The sequence below is a fragment of the Salmo trutta genome, chromosome 20 (genome assembly GCF_901001165.1).
Source record: "Salmo trutta chromosome 20, fSalTru1.1, whole genome shotgun sequence".
Taxonomy (NCBI): Eukaryota; Metazoa; Chordata; class Actinopteri; order Salmoniformes; family Salmonidae; genus Salmo; species Salmo trutta.
Genome location: NC_042976.1, coordinates 23,377,028 through 23,404,993, shown reverse-complemented (window position 1 = coordinate 23,404,993; position 27,966 = coordinate 23,377,028). Strand labels below are relative to the sequence as shown.

Below are 27,966 nucleotides of genomic sequence, written 5' to 3'. Positions count from 1 at the left end.
CATTTGAACCTGTCCTCCACAATTGAACTACACCATTTAACTACACTTAACTTACAAGCCCTGTCTCTCCACGTGATCACAGACACTTATCTTCACAAGGATCTTCCTGGATGCAAGGGACAGTGTGCCGGAGTCTAATCTGACAATATATTTGGGGCCTTCCTTTGAATCAGTGCCTTTGTAACATAGACGTAGGGAGTTGGGAAGCAAGTGCAGTTAGTGAGTTTAAACATGATTTTTGAAAGACTACCTCATCTCTGTACCCCACACATACAAGACAAAAATGACATTTTGACAGTAAAATATAGCAACTATAGTCTAATTATTCAACCAAAATTCACGACAATCACTGGATTAGGTTGCACATCAAAATATCTTGAATCATGGATTCCTGCTTGTACATGTTACATGAAACAACTTATTTCTTGAATACCAGTAGTCTATTTATTATACTTAATGGCCCAGTGTTTTACAGTGCCTTCAGAAATTTCTCACACCCCTTGACTTTTTCCACATTTTGTTACGTTGCAGCCTTATTCTAAAGTCCATTAATAAAGAAATATCCTCATCAATCTACACACAATACCCCATAATGACAAAGTGAAAACAGGTTTTTAGAACTGTTTGCACATTTATAAAAACAAAAACAGAAATACCTTATTTACAGTGCATTCGGGAAAGTATTCTGACCCCTTGACTTTTTCCACATTTTGATACATTACAGCCTTATTCTAAAATCCAAATCAAATCACATTTTATGTGTCACATGCGACAAGTACAACAGGTGTAGACCTTACAGTGAAATGCTTACTTACAAGCCCTTAACCAAGTTAAGAAAAAAAAAGTGTTAAGTAGAAAATAGAAAATAAAAGTAAAAAATAATTAAACAGCAGCAGTAAAATAACAAGCAGGACTATATACAGGGGAACCGGTACAGAGTCAATGTGCAGGGGCACAGGTTAGTTGAGGTAATTGAGGTAATATGTACATGTAGGTATAGTTAAAGTGACTAAGCATAGATTATAAACAGAGAGTAGCAACAGCGTAAAAGAGGGGTCTAGGTAGCCCTTTGATTAGCCGGGGTAGAAGCTGTTAAGAAGCCTTTTGGACCTAGACTTGGCGCTCCGGTACCGTTTGCCATGCGGTAGCAAAGAGAACAGTCTATGACTAGGGTGGCTGGAGACTTTGACAATTTTTAGGGCCTTCCTCTGACACCGCCTGATGTAGAGGTCCTGGAAGGCAGGAAGCTTGGCCCCAGTAATGTACTGGGCCATACGCACTACCCTCTGTAGTGCCTTGCGGTCGGAGGTCGAGCAGTTGCCATACCAGGCAGTGCTGCAACCAGTCAGGATGCTCTCGATGGTGCAGCTGTAGAACCTTTTGAGGATCTGTAACGATCGTCTGGAAGAGGGAACCAAGATGCAGCGTGGTAAGTGGTCATAATTATATTTAATGAAACACTTTAAAACAAACAAGAAAACGAAAGCCAACAGTTCTGCCAGGTGAACACACACAAGACAGAAAACAACTACCCACAAAACCCCAAAGGAAAACAGGCTGCCTAAGTATGACTCCCAATCAACGACAACGATGTACAGCTGTCCCTGATTGAGAGCCATACCAGGCCAAAACAAAGAAATACAAAAACATAGAAAAAAGGACATACAATGCCCACCCAAATCACACCCTGACCAAACCTAAATAGAGACATAAAAAGGCTCTCTCAGGTCAGGGCGTGACAGTACCCCCCCAAAGGTGCGGACTCCGGCCGCAAAACCTGAACCTATAGGGGAGGGTCTGGGTGGGTATTTCTCCGCGGTGGCGACTCTGGAGCGGGACGCAGACCCCAATCCACCCCTGGCTCCCCCCACTTTGGTGGCGCCTCTAGAGCGGGGTCCCTCGCCGCGGGCCCTGGACTGGAGGGCGACTCTGGCTGCGCCGGACTGGCTCTGGGCGCAGGCACAGGATTCACCAGGCTGGGGATACATGCAGGAGGCCTGGCTTTGGGAGCAGGCACAGGACTCACCAGGCTAGGGAGACTTGCAGGAGGCCTGGCTCTGGGCGCAGGCACAGGACGCACCAGGCTGGGGAGACTTGCAGGAGGCCTGGCTCTGGGAGCAGGCACAGGACTCACCAGGCTGGGGAGACATGCAGGAGGCCTGGCTCTGGGCGCAGGCACAGGATCCACCAGGCTGGGGAGACATGCAGGAGGCCTGGCTCTGGGAGCAGGCACAGGACGCACCAGGCTGGGTAGACATGCAGGAGGCCTGGCTCTGGGAGCAGGCACAGGACGCACCAGGCTGGGGAGACATGCAGGAGGCCTGGCTCTGGGAGCAGGCACAGGACTCAACAGGCTGGGGAGACCTACTGGAGGTCTGGTCCGTGGAGGAGGCACAGGACAGACCAGGCTGTGGGGGAGCACTGGAGGCTACGGCTGAGGAGCATCGTTGGAGGCTCCAGACTGTAGGCCGTCTCTGCAGGCTCTGGACTGTAGGCCGTCTCTGCAGGCTCCGGACTGTAGGCCATCTCTGCAGGCTCCGGACTGTAAAACGTCGCCGGAAGCTCTGGACGGGGAACTGTCGCCGGAAGCTCTGGACGGGAAACTGTCGCCGGAAGCTCTGGACGGGGAACTGCCGCCGGAAGCTCTGGACGGGGAACTGTCGCCGGAAGCTCTGGACAGGGAACTGTCGCCAGAGGCTCAGGACGGGGAACTGTCGCCGGAGGCTCAGGACGGGGAACTGTCGCCGGAAGCTCTGGACGGGAAACTGTCGCCGGAAGCTCTGGACGGGGAACTGTCGCCGGAAGCTCTGGACGGGGAACTGTCGCCGGAAGCTCTGGACGGGGAACTGTCGCCAGAGGCTCAGGACGGGGAACTGTCGCCGGAGGCTCAGGACGGGGAACTGTCGCCGGAGGCTCTGGACTGGGAGTGCGCACTACAAGGCTAGTGCGAGGAGCAGGAACAGGACGTACTGGGCTGGGCAGGCGCACTGGAGAGAGAGTGCGAGAGGCAGGCACATGCTCACCACAAAAATCACAGGTAGTTGACTCAGGCCTCACCCCTGGTCCAGCCAAACTACCCGTGTGCCCCCTCCCAAAAAATTTTTGGGGCTGCCTCTCTTTCTTCCCGGGTAGGCGCCGATATCTGTCGATCACCTGGCCCAAGTCTCTCCTCCCAATCCACTCCTGATGAGACCAGGTGTCCATCTCCTCCCGAGCACGCTGCTTGATCCAGTTGTGGTGGGTAGTTCTGTAACAATCGTCTGGAAGAGGGGACCAAGATGCAGCGTGGTAAGTGGTAATAATTATATTTAAATGAAACACTTTAAAACAAACAAGAAAACGAAAGCCAACAGTTCTGCCAGGTGAACACACACAAGACAGAAAACAACTACCCATAAAACCCCAAAGGAAAACAGGCTGCCTAAGTATGACTCCCAATCAACGACAACGATGTACAGCTGTCCCTGATTGAGAGCCATACCAGGCCAAAACAAAGAAATACAAAAACATAGAAAAAAGGGCATACAATGCCCACCCAAATCACACCCTGACCAAACCTAAATAGAGACATAAAAAGGCTCTCTCAGGTCAGGGCGTGACAGGATCTGAGGACCCATGCCAAATTCCTCCTGAGGAGGAATAAGCTTTGTCGTGCCCTCTTCATGACTGTCTTAGTGTGTTTGGACAATGATAGTTTGTTGGTGATGTGAACACCAAGGAACTTGAAGCTCTCAACCTGTTCCACTACAGCCGTGTTGATGAGAAGGGGGGCGTGCTCGGTCCTCCTTTTCCTGGAGTCCACAATCATCTCCTTTGTCTTGATCACGTTGAGGGAGAGGTTGTTGTCCTGGCAGCACACGGTCAGGTCTCTGACCTCCTCCCTGTAGGCTGTTTCATCGTTGTCGGCGATCAGGCCTACCACTGTTGTGTCATCGGCAAACTTCATGATGGTGTTGGAGTCGTGCCTGGCTGTGCAGTCATGAGTGAACAGGGAGTACAGGAGGGGACTGGGCACACACCCCTGATGGGCCCCTGTGTTGAGGATCAGTGTGGCAGATGTATTATGTATTAAGTCAGGAAGTCCAGGATCCAGTTGCAGAGGGAGGAGTTTAGTCCCAGGGTCCTTAGCTTAGTGATGAGCTTTGCGGGCACTATGGTGTTGAACGCTGAGCTGTAGTCCAGGTGAGAAAGGGCAGTGTTGAGTGCAATAGAGATTGCATCACCTGTGGATCTGTTGGGGCGGTATGCAAATTGAGTGGGTCTAGGGTTTTTTGGATAATGGTGTTGATGTGAGCCACGACCAGCCTTTCAAAGCACTACAGGCCTACAGACGTGAGTGCTACGGGTTGGTAGTCATTTAGGCAGGTTACTTTAGTGTTCTTGGGCACAGGGACTATGGTCTGTTTGAAACATGTTGGTATTACAGTCTCAGTCAGGGACAGGTTGAAAATGTCAGTGAAGACACTTGCCAGTTGGTCAGCGCATGCTCGGAGCACACGTCCTGGTAATCCGTCTGGCCTTGTGAATGTTGACCTGTTTAAAGGTCTTACTCACATCGGCACAGTTGTCCGGAACGGCTGGTTCTCTCATGCATGTTTCAGTGTTACCTGCCTCAGAGAGCATAGACGTAATTTAGCTCGTCCGGTAGGTGTGTGTCACTGGGCAACTCGTGGCTGTGCTTCCCTTTGTAGTCTGTAATTGTTTGCAAGCCCTGCCACATTCGACGAGCGGTCGTAGCCGGTGTAGTACGATTCAATCTTTGTCCTGTATTGATGTAGGAGGGCATAGCAGGATTTTTTACAGGCTTTCAGGTTAGAGTCCCATTCCTTGAAAGCGGCAGCTCTACCCTTTAGCTCAGTGAGGATGTTGCCTGTAATCCATGGCTACTGGTTGTGGTATGTACGTATGGTCACTGTGGGGACAACGACATCGATGCACTTATTGATGAAGCCAGTGACTGATGTGGTGTACTCCTCAATGCCATCAGAAGAATCCCGGAACATATTTCAGTCTGTGCTAGCAAAACAGTCTTGTAGTTTAGCATCTGCTTCATCTGACCACTTTCTTATTGACTGGGTCACTGGTGCTTCCTGCTTTAGTTTTTGCTTGTAAACAGGAATCAGGAGAATAGAATTATGGTCAGATTTGCCAATGGAGGGCGAGGGAGAGCTTTGTATGCGCCTCTGTGTGTGGAGTAAAGGCGGTCTAGAGTTTTTTTCCCTTCTGGTTGCACATTTAACATTCTGATAGAAATGAGGTAAAACTGATTTGAGTTTCCCTGCATTAAAGTCCCTGGCCACTAGGAGCACCGCCTCTGGATGAGCGTTTGCCTATTTGCTTTTGGCCGTATACAGCTCATTGAGTGCGGTCTTAGTGCCAGTATAGATGTAAACTCTCTTGGTGAATAGTGTGGTCTACTGCTTATCATGAGATACTCTGCCTCAGGCGAGCAAAACCTTGAGACTTCCTTAGATTTCGTGCACCAGCTGTTGTTTACAAATATACATAGGCCACCTCCCCTTGTCTTACCAGAGGCTGCTATTCTATCCTGTCGGAAAAGCTTAAAACCCGGCAGCTGTATGTTAATCATGTCATCGTTCAGCCACAACTCTGTGAAACATAATATAATACAGTTCTTAATGTCCCGTTGGTAGGATATACTTGCTCATAGTTCGTCTATTTTATTATCGATTGATTGTAAGTTGGCTAATAGGACCGATGGAAATGTAGATTACCCTCCCGGCGACGGATCCTTACAAATCACCCAGACTGTCGTCCACGATACCTCCGTCTTTTCCCCTGCGAATGACGGGGATGAGGGCCTTGTCGGGTGTCTGGAGTAAATCCTTCTCATCTGACTCGTTGAAGAAGAAGAATTCCTCTAGTACGGGGTGAGTAATCGCTGCCTTGATATCAAGAAGCTATTTTTGGTCATAAGACACGGTGGCAGAAACATTATGTACAAAATAAGTTACAAATAACGTGAAAAAACATACACAATAGCACAATTGGTTACGGGATCTCCTTCGGCGCCATTGTGTCTTCTAAAATGGATTCTAAAATACAAATCCTCATCAATCTACACACAATTGATGAAATGTTTTTTCCCCTCATAAATCTACACACAATAAATACCCCATAATGACAAAGCAAAAACAGATATTTTTTTCTTTTTTGAAAATGTATTTAAAATAAAAACAGAAATACCTTATTTACGTAGGTATTCAAACACTTTGCTATGAGACTCAAAATTGAGCTCAGGTGCATCCTGTTTCCATTGATCATCCTTGAGATGTTTCTACAACTTGATTGGAGTCCACCTGTAGGTAAATTCAATTGATTGGACATGATTTGGAAAGGCCACACCTGTCTATATAAAGTCCCATAGTAGACAGTGCATGTCAGAGCAAAAACCAAGCCATGAGGTCAAAGGAATTGTCCGTAGAGCTCCGAGACAAGATTGTGTCGAGGCACAGATCTGGGGAAGGATACCAAAAAATGTCTCCAGCATTGATGGTCCACCGATCAGGCCTTTATGGTAGAGTGGCCAGACAGAAGGCACTCCTCAGTAAAAGGCACATGATAGCCCTCTTGGAATTTGCTAAAAGGCACCTGAAGGACTCTTAGACCATGAAAAACAAGATTCTCTGGTCTGATGAATCCAAGATTGAACTCTTTGGCCTGAATGCCAAGAGTCACGTCTGGAGGAAACCAGATACCACTCATCACCTGGCAAATACCATCCCTACAGAGAACTATGGTGGTGGCAGCATCATGCTGTGGGGATATTTTTCAGCGGCAGGGACTGGGAGACTAGTCAGGATCGAGGGAAAGATGAATGGAGAAAAGTGCAGAGAGATCCTTGATGAAAACCTCCTCCAGAGTGCTCAGGACCTCAGACTGGGGCGAAGGTTCACCTTCCAACAGGACAATGACCCTAAGCACACAGCCAAGACAATGCAGAAGTGGCTTCGGGACAAGTCTCTGAATGTCCTTGAGTGGTCCAACCAGAGCCCGGATTTGAACCTGATCGAACATCTCTGGAGAGACCTGAAAATAGCTGTGCAGCGATGCTCCCCATCCAACCTGACAGAACTTGAGCAGATCTGCAGAGAAGAATGGGAGGAACTCTCCAAATACAGGTGTGCCAAGCTTGTAGAGTCATACCCAAGAAGACTCTAGGCTGTAATCACTTCCAAAGGTGCTTCAACAAAGTACTGAGTAAAGGGTCTGAATGCTTATGTAAATGTGACTTTTAATTTATTTATTTTTTATGAATTTGCAAACATTTCTAAAAACCTGTTTTTGCTTTGTCATTATGGGGTATTTATTGTGTGGGGAAAAAAACATTTAATCAATTTTAGAATAAAGCTGTAATGTAACAAAATGTGGAAAAAGTCAAGGGGTTTGAATACTTTCAAAATGCACTGTTAAGGCTTTTCACTCAGTCATTTAGGTTTGTATTGTGGAGTAACTACAATGTTGTTGATCCATCCTGAGTTTTCTCCTATCACAGCCATTAAACTCTTTAACTGTTTCAAAATCACCATTGGCCTCAGGCTGAAATCCCTGAGCGGCTTTCTTCCTCTCCGACAAACTAAGTTAGAAGAAAACGCCTGTATCTTTGTAGTGACTAGGTGTATCGCTACATCATCCAAAGCGTAATTAATAACTTCACCATGCTCAAAGGGATATAATCCTTAGGAGTCTATTGACGCACCCGTGCATTAATCTTATTAACATAATACAAAAATCCCCATCAAAATCCTTCAGTTTAAACTAGAGATATCTTTGTCTCAATCCACTGCATCTGCCTATGTCAGCCTTCCGCATCTGCAATGGAAAGTTTGTCAGAAAACGTCTGTAGCATCCGAACAGTTTGGCCTACATACTATACTGAACAAAAATATAAACGCAACATGCAACAATTTCAACAATTTTACTGAGTTACAGTTCATAAAGGGAAATCAGTCAAATGAAAGAAATTCATTAGGCCCTAATCTATGGATTTCACATGACTGGTTGGGGCGCAGCCATGGGTGGGCCTGGGAGGGCATAGGCCCACCCACTTGGGAGCCAGGTCTACCCACTGGGGAGCCAGGCCCAGTCAATCAGAATTAGTTTTCCCCCACAAAAGGGCTTTATTACAGACATAAATACTCCTCAGCTTCATTAGCTGTCTGGGTGGCTGGTCTCAGACGATCCCGCAGGTGATGAAGCTGGATGTGGACGTCCTGCGGCTTGCGTGGTTACACGTGGTTTGCAGTTGTGACGCCTGTTGGATGTACTGCCAAATTCTCAAAAATGACATTGTAGGCGGTTTATGGTAGAGAAAATAACATGGAATTATCTGGCAACAGTTCTTCTGGACATTTCTGTAATCAGCATGTCAATTGGATGCTCCATCAAAACTTGAGACGTCTGTGGCATTGTGCTGTGTAACAAAACATTTTAGAGTAGCCTTTTATTGTCCCCAGCGCAAGGTGCACCTGTGTAATGATCATGCTTTTTAATCAGCTTCTTTATATGCCACACCTGTCAGGTGGATGGATTTTCTTGGCAAAGGAGAAATGCTCACTAACAGGGATGTAAACAAATTTGTTTACAAAGAGTAATAAGATGTTTGTGCATAGAGGACATTTCTGTGATCTTTTATTTCAGCTCATGAAACATGGGACCAACACTTTATATGATGCGTTTACATTTTTGTTCGCTATAATATGACCTGGGCCTCCCGAGTGGCGCAGCGATCTAAGGCACTGCATCTCAGTAATTGAGATGTCACTACAGACCCGGGTTCGATCCTGGGATGTGTTGCAGCCGGCCGCGACCGGGAGACCAATGAGGAGGCACACAATTGGAACAGCGTCGTCCGGGTTAGGGGAGGGTTTGGCCGGATGGGATGTCCTTGACCCATCACGCTTGCCAGTTGTATGGTGTTTCCTCCGACACATTGGTGCGGCTGGCTTTGCAGCGATGGGACAAGACTGTAACTACCAATTGGATATCACGAAAAATTGGGGAGAAAAAGTACAAAAGTTTAATATGACACGGGAGACTCTCACGAATACGATTGTATTCTCCATTTTGCTCCACGACCCCCACAACTCTCACGGGACTCGTCTGAAGGTAACCTGGTACCGGTTTAGAAATAATGAATGGAAGTATAGAGGTAGTTTTTGTGCCAACAAAAAAAGGGGTTAAATACAGTGACTTCAGAAAGTATTCACACCCCACATTTTGTTGTGTTACAGCCTGAATTTAAAATGGATTGAATTGAGATTTTCGTCACTGGCCTACACACAATACCCCATAATGTCAAAGTGGAATTGTGTTTTTCAAAATGTTTAGAAATGAATTAAAAATGAAAAGCTGAAATGTCTTGAGTCAATACGTATTCAACCCCTTTGTTATGGCAAGCTGAAATAAGTTAATGAGTAAAACTTTGCTTAGCAAGTCACATAATACAGTATGTTATGGGTATGCTTGTAATCGTTAAGGACTGGGGAGTTTTTCAGGAACAAAAAAGAAATGGAATGGAGCTAAGCACAGGTAAAATCCTAAAGGAAAACCTGATTTAGTCTTCTTTCCACCAGACACTAGGAGATGAATTCACCGTTCAGCAGGACAATAACCTTAAACACAAGGTCAAATCTACACTGGAGTTGCTTACCAAGAAGACAGTGAATGTTCCTGAGTGGCCGAGTTACAATTTTTACTTAAATCTATGTCAAGATCTGAAAATGGTTGTCTAGCAATGATCAGCAACCAATTTGACAGAGCTTGAAGAAGCTTGAAAAGAACAATGGGCAAATATTGTACAATCCAGGTGTGGAAAGCTCTTAGAAACTCATAGCAGTAATCGCTGCCAAAGGTGCTTACAAAGTATTGACTCAGGGGTGTGAATACTTATGTGAATTAGATCTTTCTTTCTTTTTCAATACATTTGCAAAATTTTCAAAAAAACTGTTTTCACATTGTCATTATGGGGTATTGTATGTAGATGGATGAGAAAAATAATTATTTCATACATTTTCAATTCCTTATGATCTTTTTTTGGACTGTCTGTTTTTTCATTTCTGAATGTGTTATTCAATGTGTTTCTATGGGCTATTGTAGTAAATATATTTTTTTTTATACCTACATTGGTCCTAAAATTCCAAATCAAATAGCTGAATGATCCATGGTATGACCATGTCACGTCCTGACCATAGAGAGCTCGTATTTTTCTATGGTAGAGTAGGTCAGGGCGTGACTGGGGGGTTTTGTCTAGTTTATTTAGTTCTATGTTTGGTTCTAGTTTCTGTTTTCTATTTTTTTTGTCTAGTTTAAATGTTCTATGTTGTGTTCTAGGTTATTTTTTCTATGTTGGGTTTTTGTCTAGTTTACATTTTCTATGTTGTGTTCTAGGTTCTTTTTTCTAGGTTGGGGTTTTCGTATGATTCCCAATTAGAGGCAGCTGGTCATCGTTGTCTCTAATTGGGGATCATATTTAAGTTGTTGTTTTTCCCACTAGTGTTTGTGGGAGATTATTTTGAATTTATGCATGTAGCACCTCTTTGTCACGTTTTTTTTTTTATTGTCTGTCTTGCGTAGTTTCACATAGAAATAAAGATGTGGAACGATATGCACGCTGTGCCTTGGTCTCTTTCATACGACAACCGTGACAGACCATCTTTAAACAATTCCATACGTTAGCTTAGTAGAAACCCCCCTCCACACTACGAGGTTGGAATAATACTGTGTAATGATTTGATATTGAGATAAAGACCGATGCATTGGGCCTTTAAAGCACTATGAATTACTCATGATTTGGGTCTGACCAAATCATGGGCTGGTACCACCAAGTAAGTTGGTGATACCAGTGGAAAATGTTAGTCTGGAGCCTTGTAATAGTAATTAACACTCATGGAAGGTGTTGATTCAGGGGAACATATATGACAGGCACTAATTTGCAATATAGCCTAAGTCATTACCTTGATGTTGATAACGTATAAGGCTTAAGCAGACAGGCAGAGAACAAGAAGAAGTACGTAGTGACAGCAGAGAATATGCTCAGACAGACAGCACAACAGGGAAGCACACAAACTGTCTAGAGCAGAGGAACAGTTATAGTGGTGAGCTGTATCTCCAGTGGTGTTTTTACATATTGTATTAGTTTTAAACATGAGCTAGATAAAAAAAAGTGGAGGTCCCTCTCACCAGTCACTTGTACAGAAATGGTTGAGAAACACTGTACAGTAATTTTATGTGTTAGCACTACTGCCTGTGTCTAAAGGCATATAGGGTCAGGGTGTATGTGTGGGGATGGGGTGTTTGTGTTTGGCTGGTGGCCCACCGGGGGTATTTTTTTAATTTTTTTTATTTTCACCTTAATTTAACCAGGTAGGCAAGTTGAGAACAAGTTCTCATTTACAATTGCGACCTGGCCAAGATAAAGCAAAGCAGTTCGACAACATACAACAACACAGAGTTACACATGGAGTAAACAACATACAGTCAATAATACAGTAGAAAAAAATAAGACTATATACAATGTGAGCAAATGATGTGAGATAAGGGAGGTAAAGGCAAAAAAATGCCATGGTGGCAAAGTAAATAAAGTATAGCAAGAAAAACACTGGAATGGTAGATTTGTAGCTTGAAGAAAGTTCAAAGTTCAAATCTAAATAATATGTATGGGGGTGATATGAGTTGACGGAGCACACAGTGATATGGGATGGTGTAGATAAAATGCTGAATTTTTGTCCCAGTCCGCCCCTGTGCTATTCAACTAAAGAATTGATAAAGATACCAAATATTTTAATATATTCTGTAGCACTGTAGCAGTGGGGCTCTATATACAACACTAGCCAGGGCTATAGCCTACATGAGAAGAAAAAGTAATGAATGAATATGCGGGGCCATTGGGTATTTAAAGTACTGAGTACAACAGACACATTTTCTGGTTGGCAGACTGTCCAACAAATAAGCCATTGGTTCCCATTCTCTCTCTCACACACACTCACACACTCTCTCTCTCTCTCTCTCTCACACACAGACACACACACACACACACACACACACACACACACACACACACACACACACACACACACACACACACACACACACACACACACACACACACACACACACACACACAGGGGAGGTTGAGTGGACACAAGGTCCAGACAGAGGGACTGACACTCTAGCCCATATCACTGGGCATGGCCGCTCTTCTCCCGACCCTAAGCCCCTGTTGTTTCAGGAATTCCTCTTCTGTTCACCAGTCACCAGTATGCTGAACTGAACTACATCCACAACAGCCTCCCTAATATCAAGAGCTGTGAAATGCAGTATAGCCTATTGGTTTGCCTTTGAACACATTGAGGTGTAATTTATTGTGTCTAACAACGTGTTGACTGACTGTCCTGTGAAGGTTAAAAACCTGGGTTCCAGAGGTGCCCAATTTACAGTAGACCTACTGTTGTGTTGCATGTTGAGTAATACATCACAGAGAGATCATACATGTACATCACAGGAACACCTTTGTCATTCCTATCAGGGAAATGAGTGTTTACAAAATGAAAGCCGTGCCAGGTGTATACATTGAGCATTATTGTTAGGGCAGGACAATAGTGCTCAGTGTGTTTTGTTGTGGATTGCCAATGTGATTTAAAGCTGCTGACTACACCAGACGCTTACATTGCACTCGCCTCTCACTGGCTCTCTCTCTCCCTCCGTCATTTGTATGGATGGACACAGTCTGTCTGCCTGCACGGTTTGGTCATAGCCTGCTGTTGCCTGCCTGCCTGCCAGTCACCCACAATGGGCACATGTTCTCTCTCGCTCTCTTTGTCTCTGTCTCGCTATCTCCCCCATATCGCATTTCTCTGATTCTCTCATTATTTCATTCACTCACTTAATCTTCCTCTCTCTTCTCTCCCCTCCAAACACATTCAGTATCTCTCTCTCTCGACAACTCTCTCATATGCTCCATAAAGCATCCCACAGTGTAACAATCCGAAAGGCCTTCTGGTGTTTTAATTAACTAGTTGGTGGCTGTGACTGAGCCAAGGAGTTAGGGATGGGAGGAGGTGAGAGGAAAGATAATAGGAGGAAAGGAGAGGGAATAGGAGGAGAGGAGAATGTCTTGACGAAACAATAGTCAGAGAAGTTGGCCAAACAAAGCACATCCAGATGGGATCAGACTATCTGCTGTTATTCACTAAGACATTCACAACAACAGGTGGGTCTGTTCTGATAAAGCAGAAAGCACCGGAACACAGGGAGGTTGAGACACACACACACACGCATGCAGGCACAAATACACACACAACCAGAACACACTTCCTGGCAATGGGAGGGGTTGTTGACCTGGAGTACCAACACAATACACAACACACACACACACACACACACACACACACACACACACACACACACACACACACACACACACACACACACACACACACACACACACACACACACACACACATACACACACACACACACACACAATACCTCAGCCTGGTCTCATAGACTAGACGTAGCATGGTAAAGTAAATCCGAGATGCTCAAATTAGTATATGTTACGTTTGGTTTCGTTACATAAGCTCCCGCTGGGCTCCTGTGTGGCGTAGCGGTCTAAGGCACTACATCTCAGTGCAAGAGGTGTCACTACAGTCCCTGGTTCGAATCCAGGCTGTATCACATCCGGCCATGATTGGGAGTCCCATAGTGCGGTGCACAATTGGCCCAGCATTGGCCGGGGAAGGCTGTCATTGTAAATAAGAATTTATTCTTAACTGACTTGCCTAGTTAAATAAAGGTTACATTTAAAAAATATATATATATAAAAAAATAAGAGATGGTTACAGGTGTGAGTCTCATCCCGGACAAATTTAGCATTTTAGCTAATTAGCAACTTTTCAATTACTTATTACTTTTTTGCGACTTTGCAACTACTTGCGACTTTTGCAACTACATGTTAGCTAACCTTAACCCTTTTAGCTAACCCTTCCCCTATACTTAACCCTTTAACCCAGGGGTGGGGAATTCCAGTCCTTGAGGGCCTAATTGGTGTCACAGTTTTGCCCCAGCCCCAGCTAACACACCTGACTCCAATAATCACCTAATCAGGATCTTCAGTTTAGAATACAATTTGATTAATCAGCTGTGTTTGTGAGAGATGGAGAAAAAGTGTGACACCAATCAGGCCCCCGAGGACTGGAGTTGCCCACCTCTGCTTTAACCTATCTCCTAAACTTAACACTAACCTTAAACTTAACCCCTAGCATAGCTAACGTTAGCAATCCAGCTAGAAATCATAACATATGATACATTTTCAAAATTTGTAACCTATAGTATTTTTGCAAATTCGTAACATATCATACGAATTGTAATTCGTAATATATTATAGAAAATGGGTGATGGACATCCACAAATTAATACATACCATACGAAACTTAACATATCATACTAAATTGTATTTCACAGATGTACGTACAGAATAATACAAAATGCTCTGAGACCAGGTTGCAGCCCTGCATGTAGAATAATCCTCAATGCAGTGAACACATGTGTCTGGTAGCTCTGTTCTGTCTGCAGAATAGTCCAGTACCTCTCTGCATGACTTTTGTTTCACAGTAAAAACACAACTGATCTTGTTGTTTGTGTTGTTCAGACCAAAACATTTCCTTTTGTTCTTTTGGTCAGACATGAAAGAGAAAACAGAAGTCTGTGGCCCTATGATAACTACATAACTATACATGGCTGATGGAACACATATGTACTTTGAGTGATTGATCACCTCATGTTGATACTCTTGTCTTCTGTTCATGAAAATGTGATTGGCATGATGACACTGATAATAACACATTTCCCTATCCATCTCATAAGCCTATTTGAAATTATGTTAACCACATAGAATTTTATCCAGTAAAATTGCCCAAGGATAATGGGAATATTCTGTAAGAGTCATTAGGTCCCATCGTCTGTGTCCATCGTTATTTTCCGGAACATGATCTATTCTAGGTCTTCTGAAGCTAGTTTTTGCGAGTTGCCTGCCTGTCTCTCCGCTGTTCTCCCCCACCCTCATATCCCCAGACTGCTTTATGTCTGGCTAGTCTGGGCGTCAGTGAGCATGCGCGGTCGCCATGTTAGCAAGTTCTCTCCTCCCCCTTCGGTCTCGTCACACACCAACAGCTCGAGTCAGTGCAAGAAGGCGGACTGGCTGTAGATAGCTCTTGGAAACAGGGAGTGATACAGCAAACATTGGACTATAACAAAGACTTGTCTGAATGGATTAAACTGTTTTGTGAGACATTTCAGTGGATATATTATCCCAAGGATAACCATATATCGGTAAAGGATTGCTTGTTTAATTTTTTTTGGCTTCTGAGAAATGAAATAATGCGACTCTCCACAGTGTGTGGATAGTGATGGAGCGAGCTAACGTTACACTTCTATCTCAGCTCTCGCTTTGGATGTGTACTACATACTCTCTTTGTGTTATTATAGCAATTTATTTTAGTTAGCTACCTATTGAGATAAGATATTAAACGACGAAATGCTGGCTTGTGTGTGAGAACATACGCGTATGTGACTGGATAACAAGCCCATCAGCTGACGTTAGCCCAGCTAACTAGCTTGTTAGCATTTCGGCTCGCCAATCGACTGTCAAACGCGAGCATTCTCCGTCACGAGAGGGGACGTTTATATACCCATAAAAGCTAAATAATCGAACCTTGTCTTTAAGACGGATTTATTTATTGTCAGTTGATATTATATTGTTAAATATCAGTCTTGACCTAATCTTTGTCAAAACGGCGCCCCCAAAACATTGTAACGTTAGACGAGACTATCAGAGGCTAGCCGCTACCCCCTGGAATCTTTCAAAATGCACCATCCTGATTCTGCAGGAGACTCTGGCAGCGTCAGAAAGATGGCGCACCCGGCGAATTTTCCTAGAAGGGGTAGTAACATTAACACTGGTGCCGGGAGTGGCCCCATGTCAACACCAGCTAGTTCGGCTGTTAGCAACAGCCACGTCCCCGCTGAAGACTACCAATCCCCCCTCCTGATGCAGTCTCAACCCCTTGTTGGATCATCCTCCCCCGGGCCTCAGCACCCTCCCCACAGCCTGAATCTGCACTCCCAGCCACAGCCCCAGGCTCTGTCCTCTGGGTCACAGGTGAAGAAGAAAAGCGGCTTCCAGATCACTAGCGTGACCCCAGCCCAGATCTCTGTGAGCACCAACAACAGCATAGCAGAAGACACAGAGAGCTATGATGATCTGGATGAGTCTCATACGGAGGATCTTTCCTCTTCAGAGATCCTGGATGTCTCCCTCTCTAAGGCCAACGACATGGCTGGGGGTGAGAGGAGTTCCTCGGAGGAGACACTGAATAACTTCCATGAGGCAGTCACACCCGGGGCAGTCTCCCCCAACCAGCCCCCCCACTCCTTAATCCAGGGACCCCAGCACGGAGGGATGGTTAACGGGAATGTGCACCACCATCATCATCACCACTACCACCATCAGCAGGGGCAACATAATCATCCTCACCAGGCCCTGGCTCAGCCTCCTTCCTCAGCCCCCCACTCAACCCCCACGTCTGGAGGAGCTGGTGGTGGCCCAAAGATGCCTTCTGCCATGGGGGTCCTTCTGGAGAATGTTTCAGTGGGTTCTGCCAGTGTTGCTGCTCAGCCTGTAGCAGTTGTCCCTCTCCCTGGAATGCATGGCTCTACTGCTGGTGCTACCATTAGCATAGCTAATCCCCTGACCAGCAATATTAGTATTGTGGATATGTATATCTCTTCCAATGTGCCTGTGATGGGGGGGGTTAGCACCAGCGCTAGCAGCAGTGGTGGTGGCTTCCCCCCCAGTGTGATGAGTAGCAGTGGTGGGGTTGGAGGTTTGATGGGGAGTAACTTTGGCAACACCAACTCCAATATCAATTTGATACAAAATCAAAGCTCTGGAACTGTGAACTCGAGCATCACTATGAATTCTGCTGCTGCCACTGCCTCTGTGGTGTTGGGGCCCTCCAGTGGCACCCAGGGTGGAGGAGCTGCCATGCCCCAGCCAGGGAAGAAGAGCTCTGGCATGGCTTCAGCCTCAGTCCCCACCTCCCAGCCAGCCCCAACACCAGCTCCTGCCACCACCAGCTCCCGTTTCAGAGTGGTCAAGCTTGACTCCAGCTCGGAGCCTTTTAAAAAGGGCAGATGGACATGTACTGAGTACTATGACAAGGAGACCCCAGGTTCAGCTCCTGCCCCCTCGTTCTCTGAGGTTTCTCTTCCTAGTGGACGGGGTGTGGAGAGCATGCGACCGTGCGGGCCTGAGATTGTGACAGGGGGGTCGGAGAGAGAGGGCATCAGTGGGAGTTCAGTGAACAGCACAGTCAGCACACTGAGTCACTACACAGATAACGTTGGCAGTGGAGAGGCCGGAGGCCCCCCATTACTCCAGCCCCAGTCTCACTTTCAGGACTACTCCAACCCCCCTAAGGCCTTCCAGACCTCCCACCCCAGCCTCCCCATGGGGGTGTCCCAGCCTCACCTGCTGACCACTGTGGCTCCCTCAGGCCCCGCCAGTGCTCATCAGCCTGCCCCCATCAACATGGCTGGCCTCAAGACCACCCTAGGCCACCCTACCACTCCCATGCCCCAACAGCCGCTCACCTACGCCCAGGCAGCCTCTATCCCAGCCCCAGCCTCAGCTCAGGGACTAGTGGGGGTGCATCAGCAGCAGATGAGCTATGCTCATCCCCAGCAGCCTTCTGTCCCTTCCCATGCAGCCCCAGTGCACAGGCTTAGCCAGGTTGGAGGTATGCATCCAGACTACCCTCACCCCCAGGCAGGCCTACCCCAACCTGCTCTCCCACAGGCCCTGCCTGGACCTGGGCAGATGGGAGTCCCACAGCAGCAGGTGGTTGGCTCCATGCTCCAACCCCAGGGTCTTCTCCAACAGCAGCCCCAGCAGACCTCTCTCCAGGCCTCTGTGGCAGGAACGGGGCTAATGCCTCAGATGGGCCCAGGAGTGCCCGGGTTTGGGCAGCAGCCACAAGGACACCCTCTCCCCCTGGACCATCAACAACAGCAGCAGTCACTCCCAGGCCAAGCCCAAGGACTTGCCACCCAGCTGCCTGTCCCCCCAAACCAGGGCTGCCTAGCCTCCATTGTGCCTCATTCTAACCCCCAGAACGACCCCCAGCCCCAGAACAGCAGTGGACTGGCCCAATCTCACCCCCAGTCCCAGCCACCCAGGGTCAGCATGCCCCAGGCTGTGGCTGCCCAGGCCAGCGCCCTGTATGCCAGCCTGCCCTCCTTCACCACCACCCAGCTGGAGGATGCCCAGCGCCTGCTCTTCCAGCACCAGTCTGCCTTCCTGGCACAGGCCCTGCCCAAGCTGGCTGGGGAGGGTGGCTCTGAGATAGGCACAGGGCTGGGGACTGAAAGTAACCCTGCCGCCACCGCGGTCAGTGCCTTAACCGCCTCTGCCGGACTCTTCAAAGCTGTGGACGGAGACGATGATGGGTGAGTCCCAAATCTAAGCCTTTAATATAGGTTTTTGATCAATTGATTGCTTGATTTGATTTGGGGTATAGAACAATATTTCTTAAACATATCCACTAATCCACTACAGTAGTAGGCCTGCTGATACAGACAATATAACTAAAGAGATGGTCCCATGTTTTCTAATTTATCCGCAGCAAACATTTTATTCCCTAATGTTGTTTCTGATGTGCTGAATGGTATTCAGACCATAAAATGTTTAGTCAGTGTTGGCCTAAAAATACAGTGTTCTGAACATGACGTTGCATTCTAGCCTTGTAGCAGTGAGTGCACTTTTTAGGGAGGAATCTGGGGAACCAGGGTACAACCAATTATTTATATATACACTAGATGACTGATTGGGGGCGCTGTGTTGAAGCCACGTGCCTCCATCTTGGCACTCCCCCATCATTTGTTAAAAAATATATATATATATTTTGCAAGACAGAAATGCAATTGTATACTTTAGTTTTTGCCACATGTATACTATTACAGACACCTTAATGCATGCTATTACAGCCTTATTATAAAATTGATTAAATTAATGAAATAAATGATATCACATTTACATAAGTATTCAGCGCCTTTACTCAGTACTTCGAAGCACCTTTGGCAGCGATTACAGCCTCGACTTCTTGGGTATGACGCTACAAGCTTGGCACACCTGTATTTGGAGAGTTTCTCCCATTCCTCTCTGCAGATCTTCTCAAGCTCTGTCTGGTTGGATGGGAACAGTCGCTGCACAGCTATTTTCAGGTCTCTGGCTGGGCCATTCAAGGACATTGAGACTTGTCCCGAAGCCCCTCCTGTGTTGTCTTGGCTGTGTGCTTAGGGTTGTTGTCCTGTTGGAAGGTTAACCTTTGCCCCAGTCTGAGGTCCTGAGTGCTCTGGAGCAGGTTTTCATCAAGGATCTCTCTGTACTTTGCGCCGCTCATCTTTCCCTCGATCCTGACTAGTCTCCCAGTCCCTGCCGCTGAAAAACATCCCCACAGCATGATGCTGCCACCACAATGCTTTCATGTAGGGAAGGTGCCAGATTTCCTCCAGACGTGATGCTTGGCATTGTCTTGGTTTCATCAGTCCAGAGAATCTTGTCCTTTAGGTGCTTTTTGGCAAACTCCAAGCGGGCTGTCATGTGCCTTTTTTACTGAGAAATGGCTTCCGTCTGGCCGGTCTACCATAACGGCCTGAATGGTGGAGTGCTGCAGAGATTGTTGTCCTTCTGGAAGGTTCTCCCATCTCCACAGAAGAACTCTGGAGCTCTGTCAGTGACCATCAGGTTCTTGGTCACCTCCCTGACCAAGGCCCTTCTCCCTATGATTGCTCAGTTTGGCCAGGCGGCCAGCTATAGGAAGAGTCTTGGTGGTTCCAAACTAATTCCATTTAAGATCGATGGAGGCCACTGTGTTCTTGAGGACCTTCAATGCTGTAGACATTTTTTGGTACCTATCCCCAGATCCGTGCCTGGGCACAATCCTGTCTTGGAGCTCTACCGACAATTCCTTTCGACCTCATGCCTTGGTTTTTGCTCTGACATGCACTGTCAACTGTGGGACCTTTATATAGACAGGTATGTGCCTTTCCAAATAATGTCCAATCAATTGAATTTACCACAGGTGGACTCCAATCAAGTTGTAGAAACATCTCAAGGATGATCGATGGAAACAGGATGCACCTGAGCTCAATTTTGAGTCTCAGCAAAGGGTCTGAATACTTATGTAAAGTTATTTGTTTTTTATTTTTAATTAAGGTGCCAAATTTTCTAAACATGTTTTCGCTTTGTCATTATGGGGTATTGTGTGTAGTTTGATGAGGGGGAAAAAAATGTTTTTAGTACATTTTAGAATAAGGCTGTAACGTAACAAAGTGGAAAAAGTCAAGGGGTCTGAATACTCTCTGAATGCACTGTACACCATTGGTTACTTCCTAGTGGAATGGTGCAACCTGCTGAGTGTCTGTGGTTGCTAGGACGTGTGCTGTGGTGGTTGAGCTAGTCTGGTTTGGATTGGGGGAATCCAGGTCGCCACGGCAGCACCGTGTGTGGGTGAATGGGATGCCAGACTGCGTGTGAGATGGTAGACAAAACAGTGTGAAACAGCACCTACTGTGTGAGAGAGCTCTATGCTAATCTGCCCCTCCTCCACCTTAGACACTAGACAGTGCAATGCTCAGCTGGAGGTGACATTTTGACTACTTCAGACTGCAGTGACTGCATTTAGTGTATGTATATACACACACATGCGCACACACAAACACACTCATAGTGCCCCAGTCGTGTCAGTTTTTGACAGACGTCACAGACAGATCCATCCTTGTCTGCTGCACAGACCACTTTCTGCTACCACAATATTGTTTTCACCCTTTCCAATCAGTGCAGATGAGAGGAAACAAGGAGAGGCTGGATTGCCATACACACTCAGCACTTTGATTTCTTACTGCAGGGAAAAGGTGGTTTAGGGTCCATGAACATTTAATGATCTGATAGAAGCCATTTAATGATCTGATAGAGGTAGGATAATGCAGGTGGATGTAATACTGGAGGGAAACTTGCTACTTATGTTATGTTAAATAACGTAATGTTAACTTATTGATTTGAATGTAAAGCTTTGCACACTAGCAGACAATCTTTCCTGCTTTATCTAGAAGACCATTGAATTAAAAGGTGGTCATCAGACCATTGGTCAGTGGCAGCGGTATGAGTGGGAGGGAAAGTAAATGGAATTTCACTCTTTAATACGTTTAGAAGTCTGTGTTTGAGATTAGTGGGGAATTATTTTTTATGTGCTTTGCAGCTGAAACTTAACAGCTTTTAGGTTACCAACTTAAACTTTTTTTTACTTTTGTCTAGAACCGGAGTTTAGGTAATGGTTCTGGAATATGGTACCTCTGTGTGATCAGTTTAGAGCACGCCAATTTTGTAGAGAAGTGTAGTGAACCAGAGTTTTGGACCAACAATAACTTTGTCTTAATCGTTTTGAGTATTCTACAGCCAGCTAGACGTGGTCATGTGGAGGTCTTTGCTAATGTTAGAAACCCCTGGGCTGCGGCTCACCTCCCCAGCCGTAGCTATATTGGACCTGAGGGATGGCTACTGCTGTCACATGATGGTGTACTCTGAGGAATTTGTAATCTAGGAGGATAATGTGGATTATAGTCTTTAATAAACGCAGCATTTGAGCTCGCAGCCCAAAGCCCTTTTCACAAATGAGCAGATTGTCTTGGTGAATTAGCCTCCTAACCAGCGGTTTACCTTCTGTTTAAATAATTAATAACATTACATTGACTTGTATTGAGTTTAGCCTTAGTCACCTCAGGATAATCAAGGAGTTTTTGACAATTAATACAATTACATTTTCTGCAAATGGGGATAGTATGGTCATTGATGTTGGTTAGATGTATAGGCCTAGTTTTTTTTCAGTACTTCACAGAGTTTGCTGTAACAGATGTCAGTAGGATGATGTTGATGATAATGATGACTGGCTGTGTCAGTGGCACGCCTAAACAGCCCAGGCAGCTCCGCTGTCAGAGTTAATCAGCACAACCAACCAGCGCAGGCAGCGGGAAGGAATGAATGCTCACTCAGTGTAGGGTTGGGCGATGTCAAACTTTGTCCTATTGTGATTTAAGTACCCATAAAACATTGATATATGAAGGTATCGCCCTATATTGGCCAATATTTGTTTGGTTAAAAACGAAACAGAAAAAGACATCTTAAAAGGACTGCTAGCACAAGCTCGCATGCTACGGGCGGGACTAGAGAAATCATGTCAAAATATATTTCGGAGCCAAATCTTTTTTATCAGCCTTCCTTCGTTTGGAGCTGTGGCACGAAAGAGGTGTGTGTCTGTGTGTGCCGACCCGCAAGTGACAGTCAAGAAGCCTAGCTGGCTGTGTGATGGGTTGTAAATCATCAAGGTCCCGGCTGCAGGCAAACAACTGAGTTCCCCAGAACTGGATAATTATTCAATGATTTGCATTTTTTGCCTAATCTTCCTCTCATATCAGGCCTTACTGCCTAATTCTATACGTGGTAGGTAGGTTGTAGCCTATTTTACTAATAATAGGCTATGGAAATAGGCTGTGTAGAGTAGGCCTTTCATCAGATATATTTTTTTTGTCACATGCTTCGTAAACAGCAGGTGTAGACTAACAGTGAAATGCTGACTTACGAGTTGAAAGTAAAGATAAAAATTGGAATAGTGACACAGTGAATAACGAATAGCAATAACGAGTAAAAACATGGCTATATACAGGGAGTACCAGTACAGAGTCCATGTGCAGGAGTACGAGATAATTGAGGTACCTATGTACATACAGTTCCTTCAGAAAGTATTCAGACGCCTTATTGCAAATGTATTAAAAATATATATATATATATATATATATATATATGTCAAAATGGCATGTGTATGTTGATGAGGATTTAAAAAAAAATCAATAACATAATACCCCATAATGACGAAGGTTTTTTAAATACATTTGCAAAAATGTATAAAAAAGCAAAAACAGGTTATCATTATGGGGTATTGTGTGTAGATTGCTGAGGCAATAGTTTTCTTAAATCCATTTTAGAATAAGGCTGTAACGTAAGAAAATGTGGAAAAAGTCAAGGTGTCTGACCGCTTTACTTTTTCCACATTTTGTTTTTCTCAGCAATATACCCATAATACCCCATAATGACAAAACATGTTTTTAGACAAAAAAACAAATGCGTAAATAAGGTAAGTATTAAGACCCTTTGCTATGAGACTGGAAATGTAACTGTTTCCATTGATCATCTTTGAGATGTTTCTACAACTTAATTGGAGTCCACCTGTGGTAAATTCAATTGATTGGACATTATTTGGTAAGGCACACACCTGTCTTATATATGGTTGCACAGTTGACAGTGTCCCCAAGAACACAGTGGCCTTGATCATTCTTAAATGGAAGAAGTTTAGAACCACCAATACTCTTCCTAGAGTTGGCCGCCCGGCCAAACGGCGCAATCGGGGGAGAAGGGCCTTAGTCAGGAAGGTGACCAAGAACCCGATGGTCACTCTGATAGAGATCCAGAGTTCCTCTGTGGAGATGGGAGAACCTTCCAGAAGGACAACCATCTCTGCAGCACTCCACCAATCAGGCGTTTATGGTATGACAGCCCGTTTGGAGTTTGCCAAAAGGCACCTAAAGGACTCTCAGACCATGAGAAACAAGATTCTCTGGTCTGATGAAACCAAGATTGAACTCTTTTACTCGAATGCCAAGCGTTATGTCTGGAGGCAACCTGGCACCATCCCTACGGTGAAGCGTGGTGGCAGCATCATGCTGTGGGGATGTTTTTCAGCTGCAGGGACTGGGAGACTGGTCTGGATCGAGGCAAAGATGACCGGAGCAAAGTACAGAGAAATCCTTGATGAATACCTGCTCCAGAGTGGACCTCAGACTGGGGCGAAGGTTCACCTTCCAACAGCACAACGACCCTAAGCACACAGCCAAGACAATGCAGCAGTGGCTTCGGAACAAGCATCTGAATGTCCTTGAGTGGCCCAGGCAGAGCCCGAATTTGAACCCGATCTAACATGTCTGGAGAGACCTGAAAATAGCTCTGCAGCAATGCTCCCTATCCAACCTGACAGAGCTTGAGAGGATCTGCAGAGAGGAATGGAAGAAACTCTCCAAATACAGGTGTGCCAAGCTTGTAGTGTCATACCAAAGAAGATCGAGGCTGTAATCGCTGCCAAAGGTGCTTCATCAAAGTACTGAGCAAAGGGTTTGAATACTTATGTGAATCTGATATTTCACTTTTTTTTTAATGTAATTTTTTTTGTTATACATTTGCAAAATGTGTAAAAACGTGTTTTTGCTTCGTCATTATGGGGTATTGTGTGTAAATTGATGGGGGGGGGAAATAATAATGATAATAATTTCAGAGTAAGGCTGTAATAATGTGGAATAAGTCAAGGTCTGAATACTTTCCGAATGCACTGTAGATAATAGAAAATAGATGCAGCGTATGTGGTGAATGTGTGTGTGGCGTCATTATGCATGTGCGCGCATGTGCGCGCATGTTATGTGTTTCAATGCAGGTATTCCGGATAGCCATTTGATTAGCTATTTAGCAGTCTTATGGCTTGGGGGTTAGAAGCTGTTCAGGGTCCTGTTGGTTCCAGACTTTGTACATTAGTACCGCTTGCCATGCGGTAGCAGAGAGAAGTCTATGACATGGGTGGCTGGAGTCTAGGGCTGGGCGATATATTGAATTAATTCGCACGGCGCACCTTCCCACTCGCACACAGACACCAAGCCCCTTACTCTGTCACTCACATCAACGACGACGAAAGATCACTTCTTCCACTCTGACAACAAGCAGTTTAAACTCTCTAGCATTTGAGGTTTGGTCCAACAGAATGGGTCATATGGACACTGAAACAGATATTATTTTACTGTAATAGAGAAGTTAACCTTTCTAATGATACCCTTTTTATGTAGAGCAGACCATACCAAAATGAGAGTATGAATGAACATGATTGTGGAAAATGTATGCTCAGTTTCTGTTGCGCGTGTCATTGCGGTACCACTAGCAGCATTTTTGCCACAGACGTATGTGCTAGCTGTCTAGTCAGTGTTTTTTATAAATGAGCAATAAAATACCGTAAATTCCGGACTATAAGCCGCAACTTTTTTCCCAGCTTTGAACCTCGCGGCTTAAACAATGACGCGGCTAATATATGGATTTTTCCTGCTTTACATTTTTTTTCTACAAAAAAAAACACATTCTGTGACGTGCCCAGTTTTTTGGCGGCATGAAGCTTTCATTAGACCAATGAAATTGCCGAACGGGTTAAGGTCAAACAACTTTTTTGTTTACTGTTTAGATTAAATCGAGCGCTCTCAAACTTCCCATCATTCTGATTACGGTAGTCATTTTGTCACCCTCATCATGGCAAAGACACGGAGAAATGCATATGATGCAGCTTTCAAGTTGAAGGCGATTGATCTGGCTTTTGGAAAAGGAAATAGAGCTGCTGCACGGGAGCTTGGTCTTAATGAGTCGATGATAAGACGTTGGAAACAGCAGTGTGAGGAATTGACTCCGTGCAAAAAGACAACGAAAGCTTACTGCTAATTATTTTTTTTTTGTTACAAGCCGTGTTTCGTTAAAGCCTGTGTAAAGTTCATTTGTTTCAATGTACCGGTAGGCACCTGCGGCTTAATGACGTGCGGCTTATTTATGTTCAAAATAAATTACAAAAAATTAATTCAGTGGGTGCGGCTTATATTCAGGTGCGCTTACGGTACTAATTTATATCAGGAATTGGCAATCTGTTCTAATTCTGAGAAATAAGCATCTTATCCATGTAGGCCACTTGATTTCAACAATCTAAACAAAGTGAACAGGCTATGTTGTTTGAACAGTTGGAGAATGACAGGAGGATGTAAGCCTATTCATAAGATTTCAACTGTTCTACCTTGTTAGCAAGCGAATATATCAAAGTTGGCTTAACTTTAAATATAAATATTGGCTGGCCCATCACTAGCACGTTAGCTTGTGCTTGAGAGATTGTTTGAGACCTGTGTTCATTTTCTATGCCTGCTACAATACGTTGGTCATCATTAGTGGATGTGCATGGTTCTGGTTAAATTTGTAACAAATTGTCCTTTTCATAGACTTAAAAGTAAGATCAGTGACTATTGCAAAAAAGCAGGTTTAAGCTATTTTGATAACATTTTTAGTGGGTCTTATGGTCGAAGGCTTATATTTAGCCTATTTATAATTTTACAAGCCCTGAATTCATTACATTATTCCTGACTGTTTGATATGCAGTGTATTGACCTTTTAATTGTGCAACAAAGCTTATTTGGAGCGAACCTTGAAAAATCTAGGTCCAGTGCCTTCAGAAAGTATTCATAACCCTTGTCTTATTCCACATTTTGTTGATACAGCCTGAATTCAAAATTGATACAATTATTTTGCTCACCCATCTAAACACAAAGGACAAAGTAAAAACATATTTTTGAAATGTTTGCTAATTTTATTGAAAATGAAATAAAGAAATCTAATTTACATAAGTATTCACACCCCTGAATTTATACATGTTAGAATCACCTTTGGCAGCGACTACAGCTGTGACTCTTTTTGGCTAATTGTCTTAAGAGCTTGCCACACCTGGATTGTACAATATTTGCACATTTAGTATTTTCTTAGTTCTTCAAGCTTTATCACTCAGGGAGATTCACTGTCTTGGCAAGCAATTCCAGTCTAGATTTGGCCTTGTTTTAGGTTATTGTCCTGCTGAAAGGTGAATTCATCTCCCAGTGTCTGGTAGAAAGCAGACTGAACTAGGTTAACCTCTAGGATTTTGCTTGTACTTAGCTCCATTCTGTTTCTTTTTTATCCTGAAACTCTCCTGTCGTTAACGATTGCAAGCATACCCATGTCATAATGCAGCCACCACTATGCTTGAAAATGTGGAGAGGTGTGCTGGCCCCAAACATACCTTTTTGTCCTGAATACAAAGTGTTAATTGTTTTATCACATTTTGGCAGTATTACTTTAGTGCCTTGTTGCAAACAAGATGCATGTTTTGGAATATATGTATTCTGTGTAGGCCTCCTTTTCACTCTGTCAATTTGGTTAATATTGTGGAGTAACTACAATGTTGTTGATCTATCTTCAGTTTTCTCCTATCACAGCCTTTAAAGTCAAGATTGGCCTCATGGTGAAATCAATGTGCGGTTTCCTTCCTCTCTGGCAAATAAGTTAGGAAGGACACCTGTGTCTTTGTAGTAACTAGGTGTATTGATACACCATCCAAAGTGTAATTAATCACGCCACCATGCTCAAAGGGATCTATTTTAATCCATTTTAAATTCAGGCTGTAACACAACAAAATGTGGAACATTTCAGGGGTGTGAATACTTTCAGAAGGCACTGTATATATTGTGAATTACTCATAAATTTAGATATGATTTTCAGGCCATATTGCCCAGCCCTACTGGAGTCTTTGACAATCTCTGACATCGCCTGCTATAGAGGTCCTGGATGGCAGGGAGCTCGGCCCCAGTGATTTACTGGGCCGTACTCACCATCCTCTGTAGCGCCTTGCGGTCGTGTGCCTTTCAGTTGCCGTGGTGATTCAGCAAGTCAAGATGCTCTCAATGATGCAGCTGTAGAAATGTTGATGATCTGAGGGTCCATACCAAATATTTTTCCCTCTTGATATTTTTTGCTCAATTTCATACCTTGTTGCATGTGATATTTGTCATTCAAAATAAAGCTGTGATAGAGAATCGCCTAGACTCTGACTTTCACAATTGTTCCCATTTGAAAGCGGCAACTTTAACCTCTATGGGCTCGTCCCACCTACTCAACAGCCAGTGGAATCCCGTGGCGCGATATTCAAATACCTTAGAAATGCTATTACTTCAATTTCTCAA

General features: G+C 44.8%; 1 protein-coding gene across 1 annotated transcript in view; it reads left to right on the top strand.

Annotated features, from left to right (window-relative positions):
• Positions 1-15,176: 15,176 nt before the first annotated feature.
• Positions 15,177-27,966, top strand: part of LOC115155726 (TSC22 domain family protein 1) — a 93,561-nt gene continuing 80,771 nt past the window's right edge. The window contains exon 1 of the mRNA XM_029702627.1: positions 15,177-18,528. Coding sequence (XP_029558487.1) covers positions 15,887-18,528 — 2,642 coding nt within the window. The 5' untranslated portion in view covers positions 15,177-15,886. The remainder of the gene's footprint in view (positions 18,529-27,966) is intronic.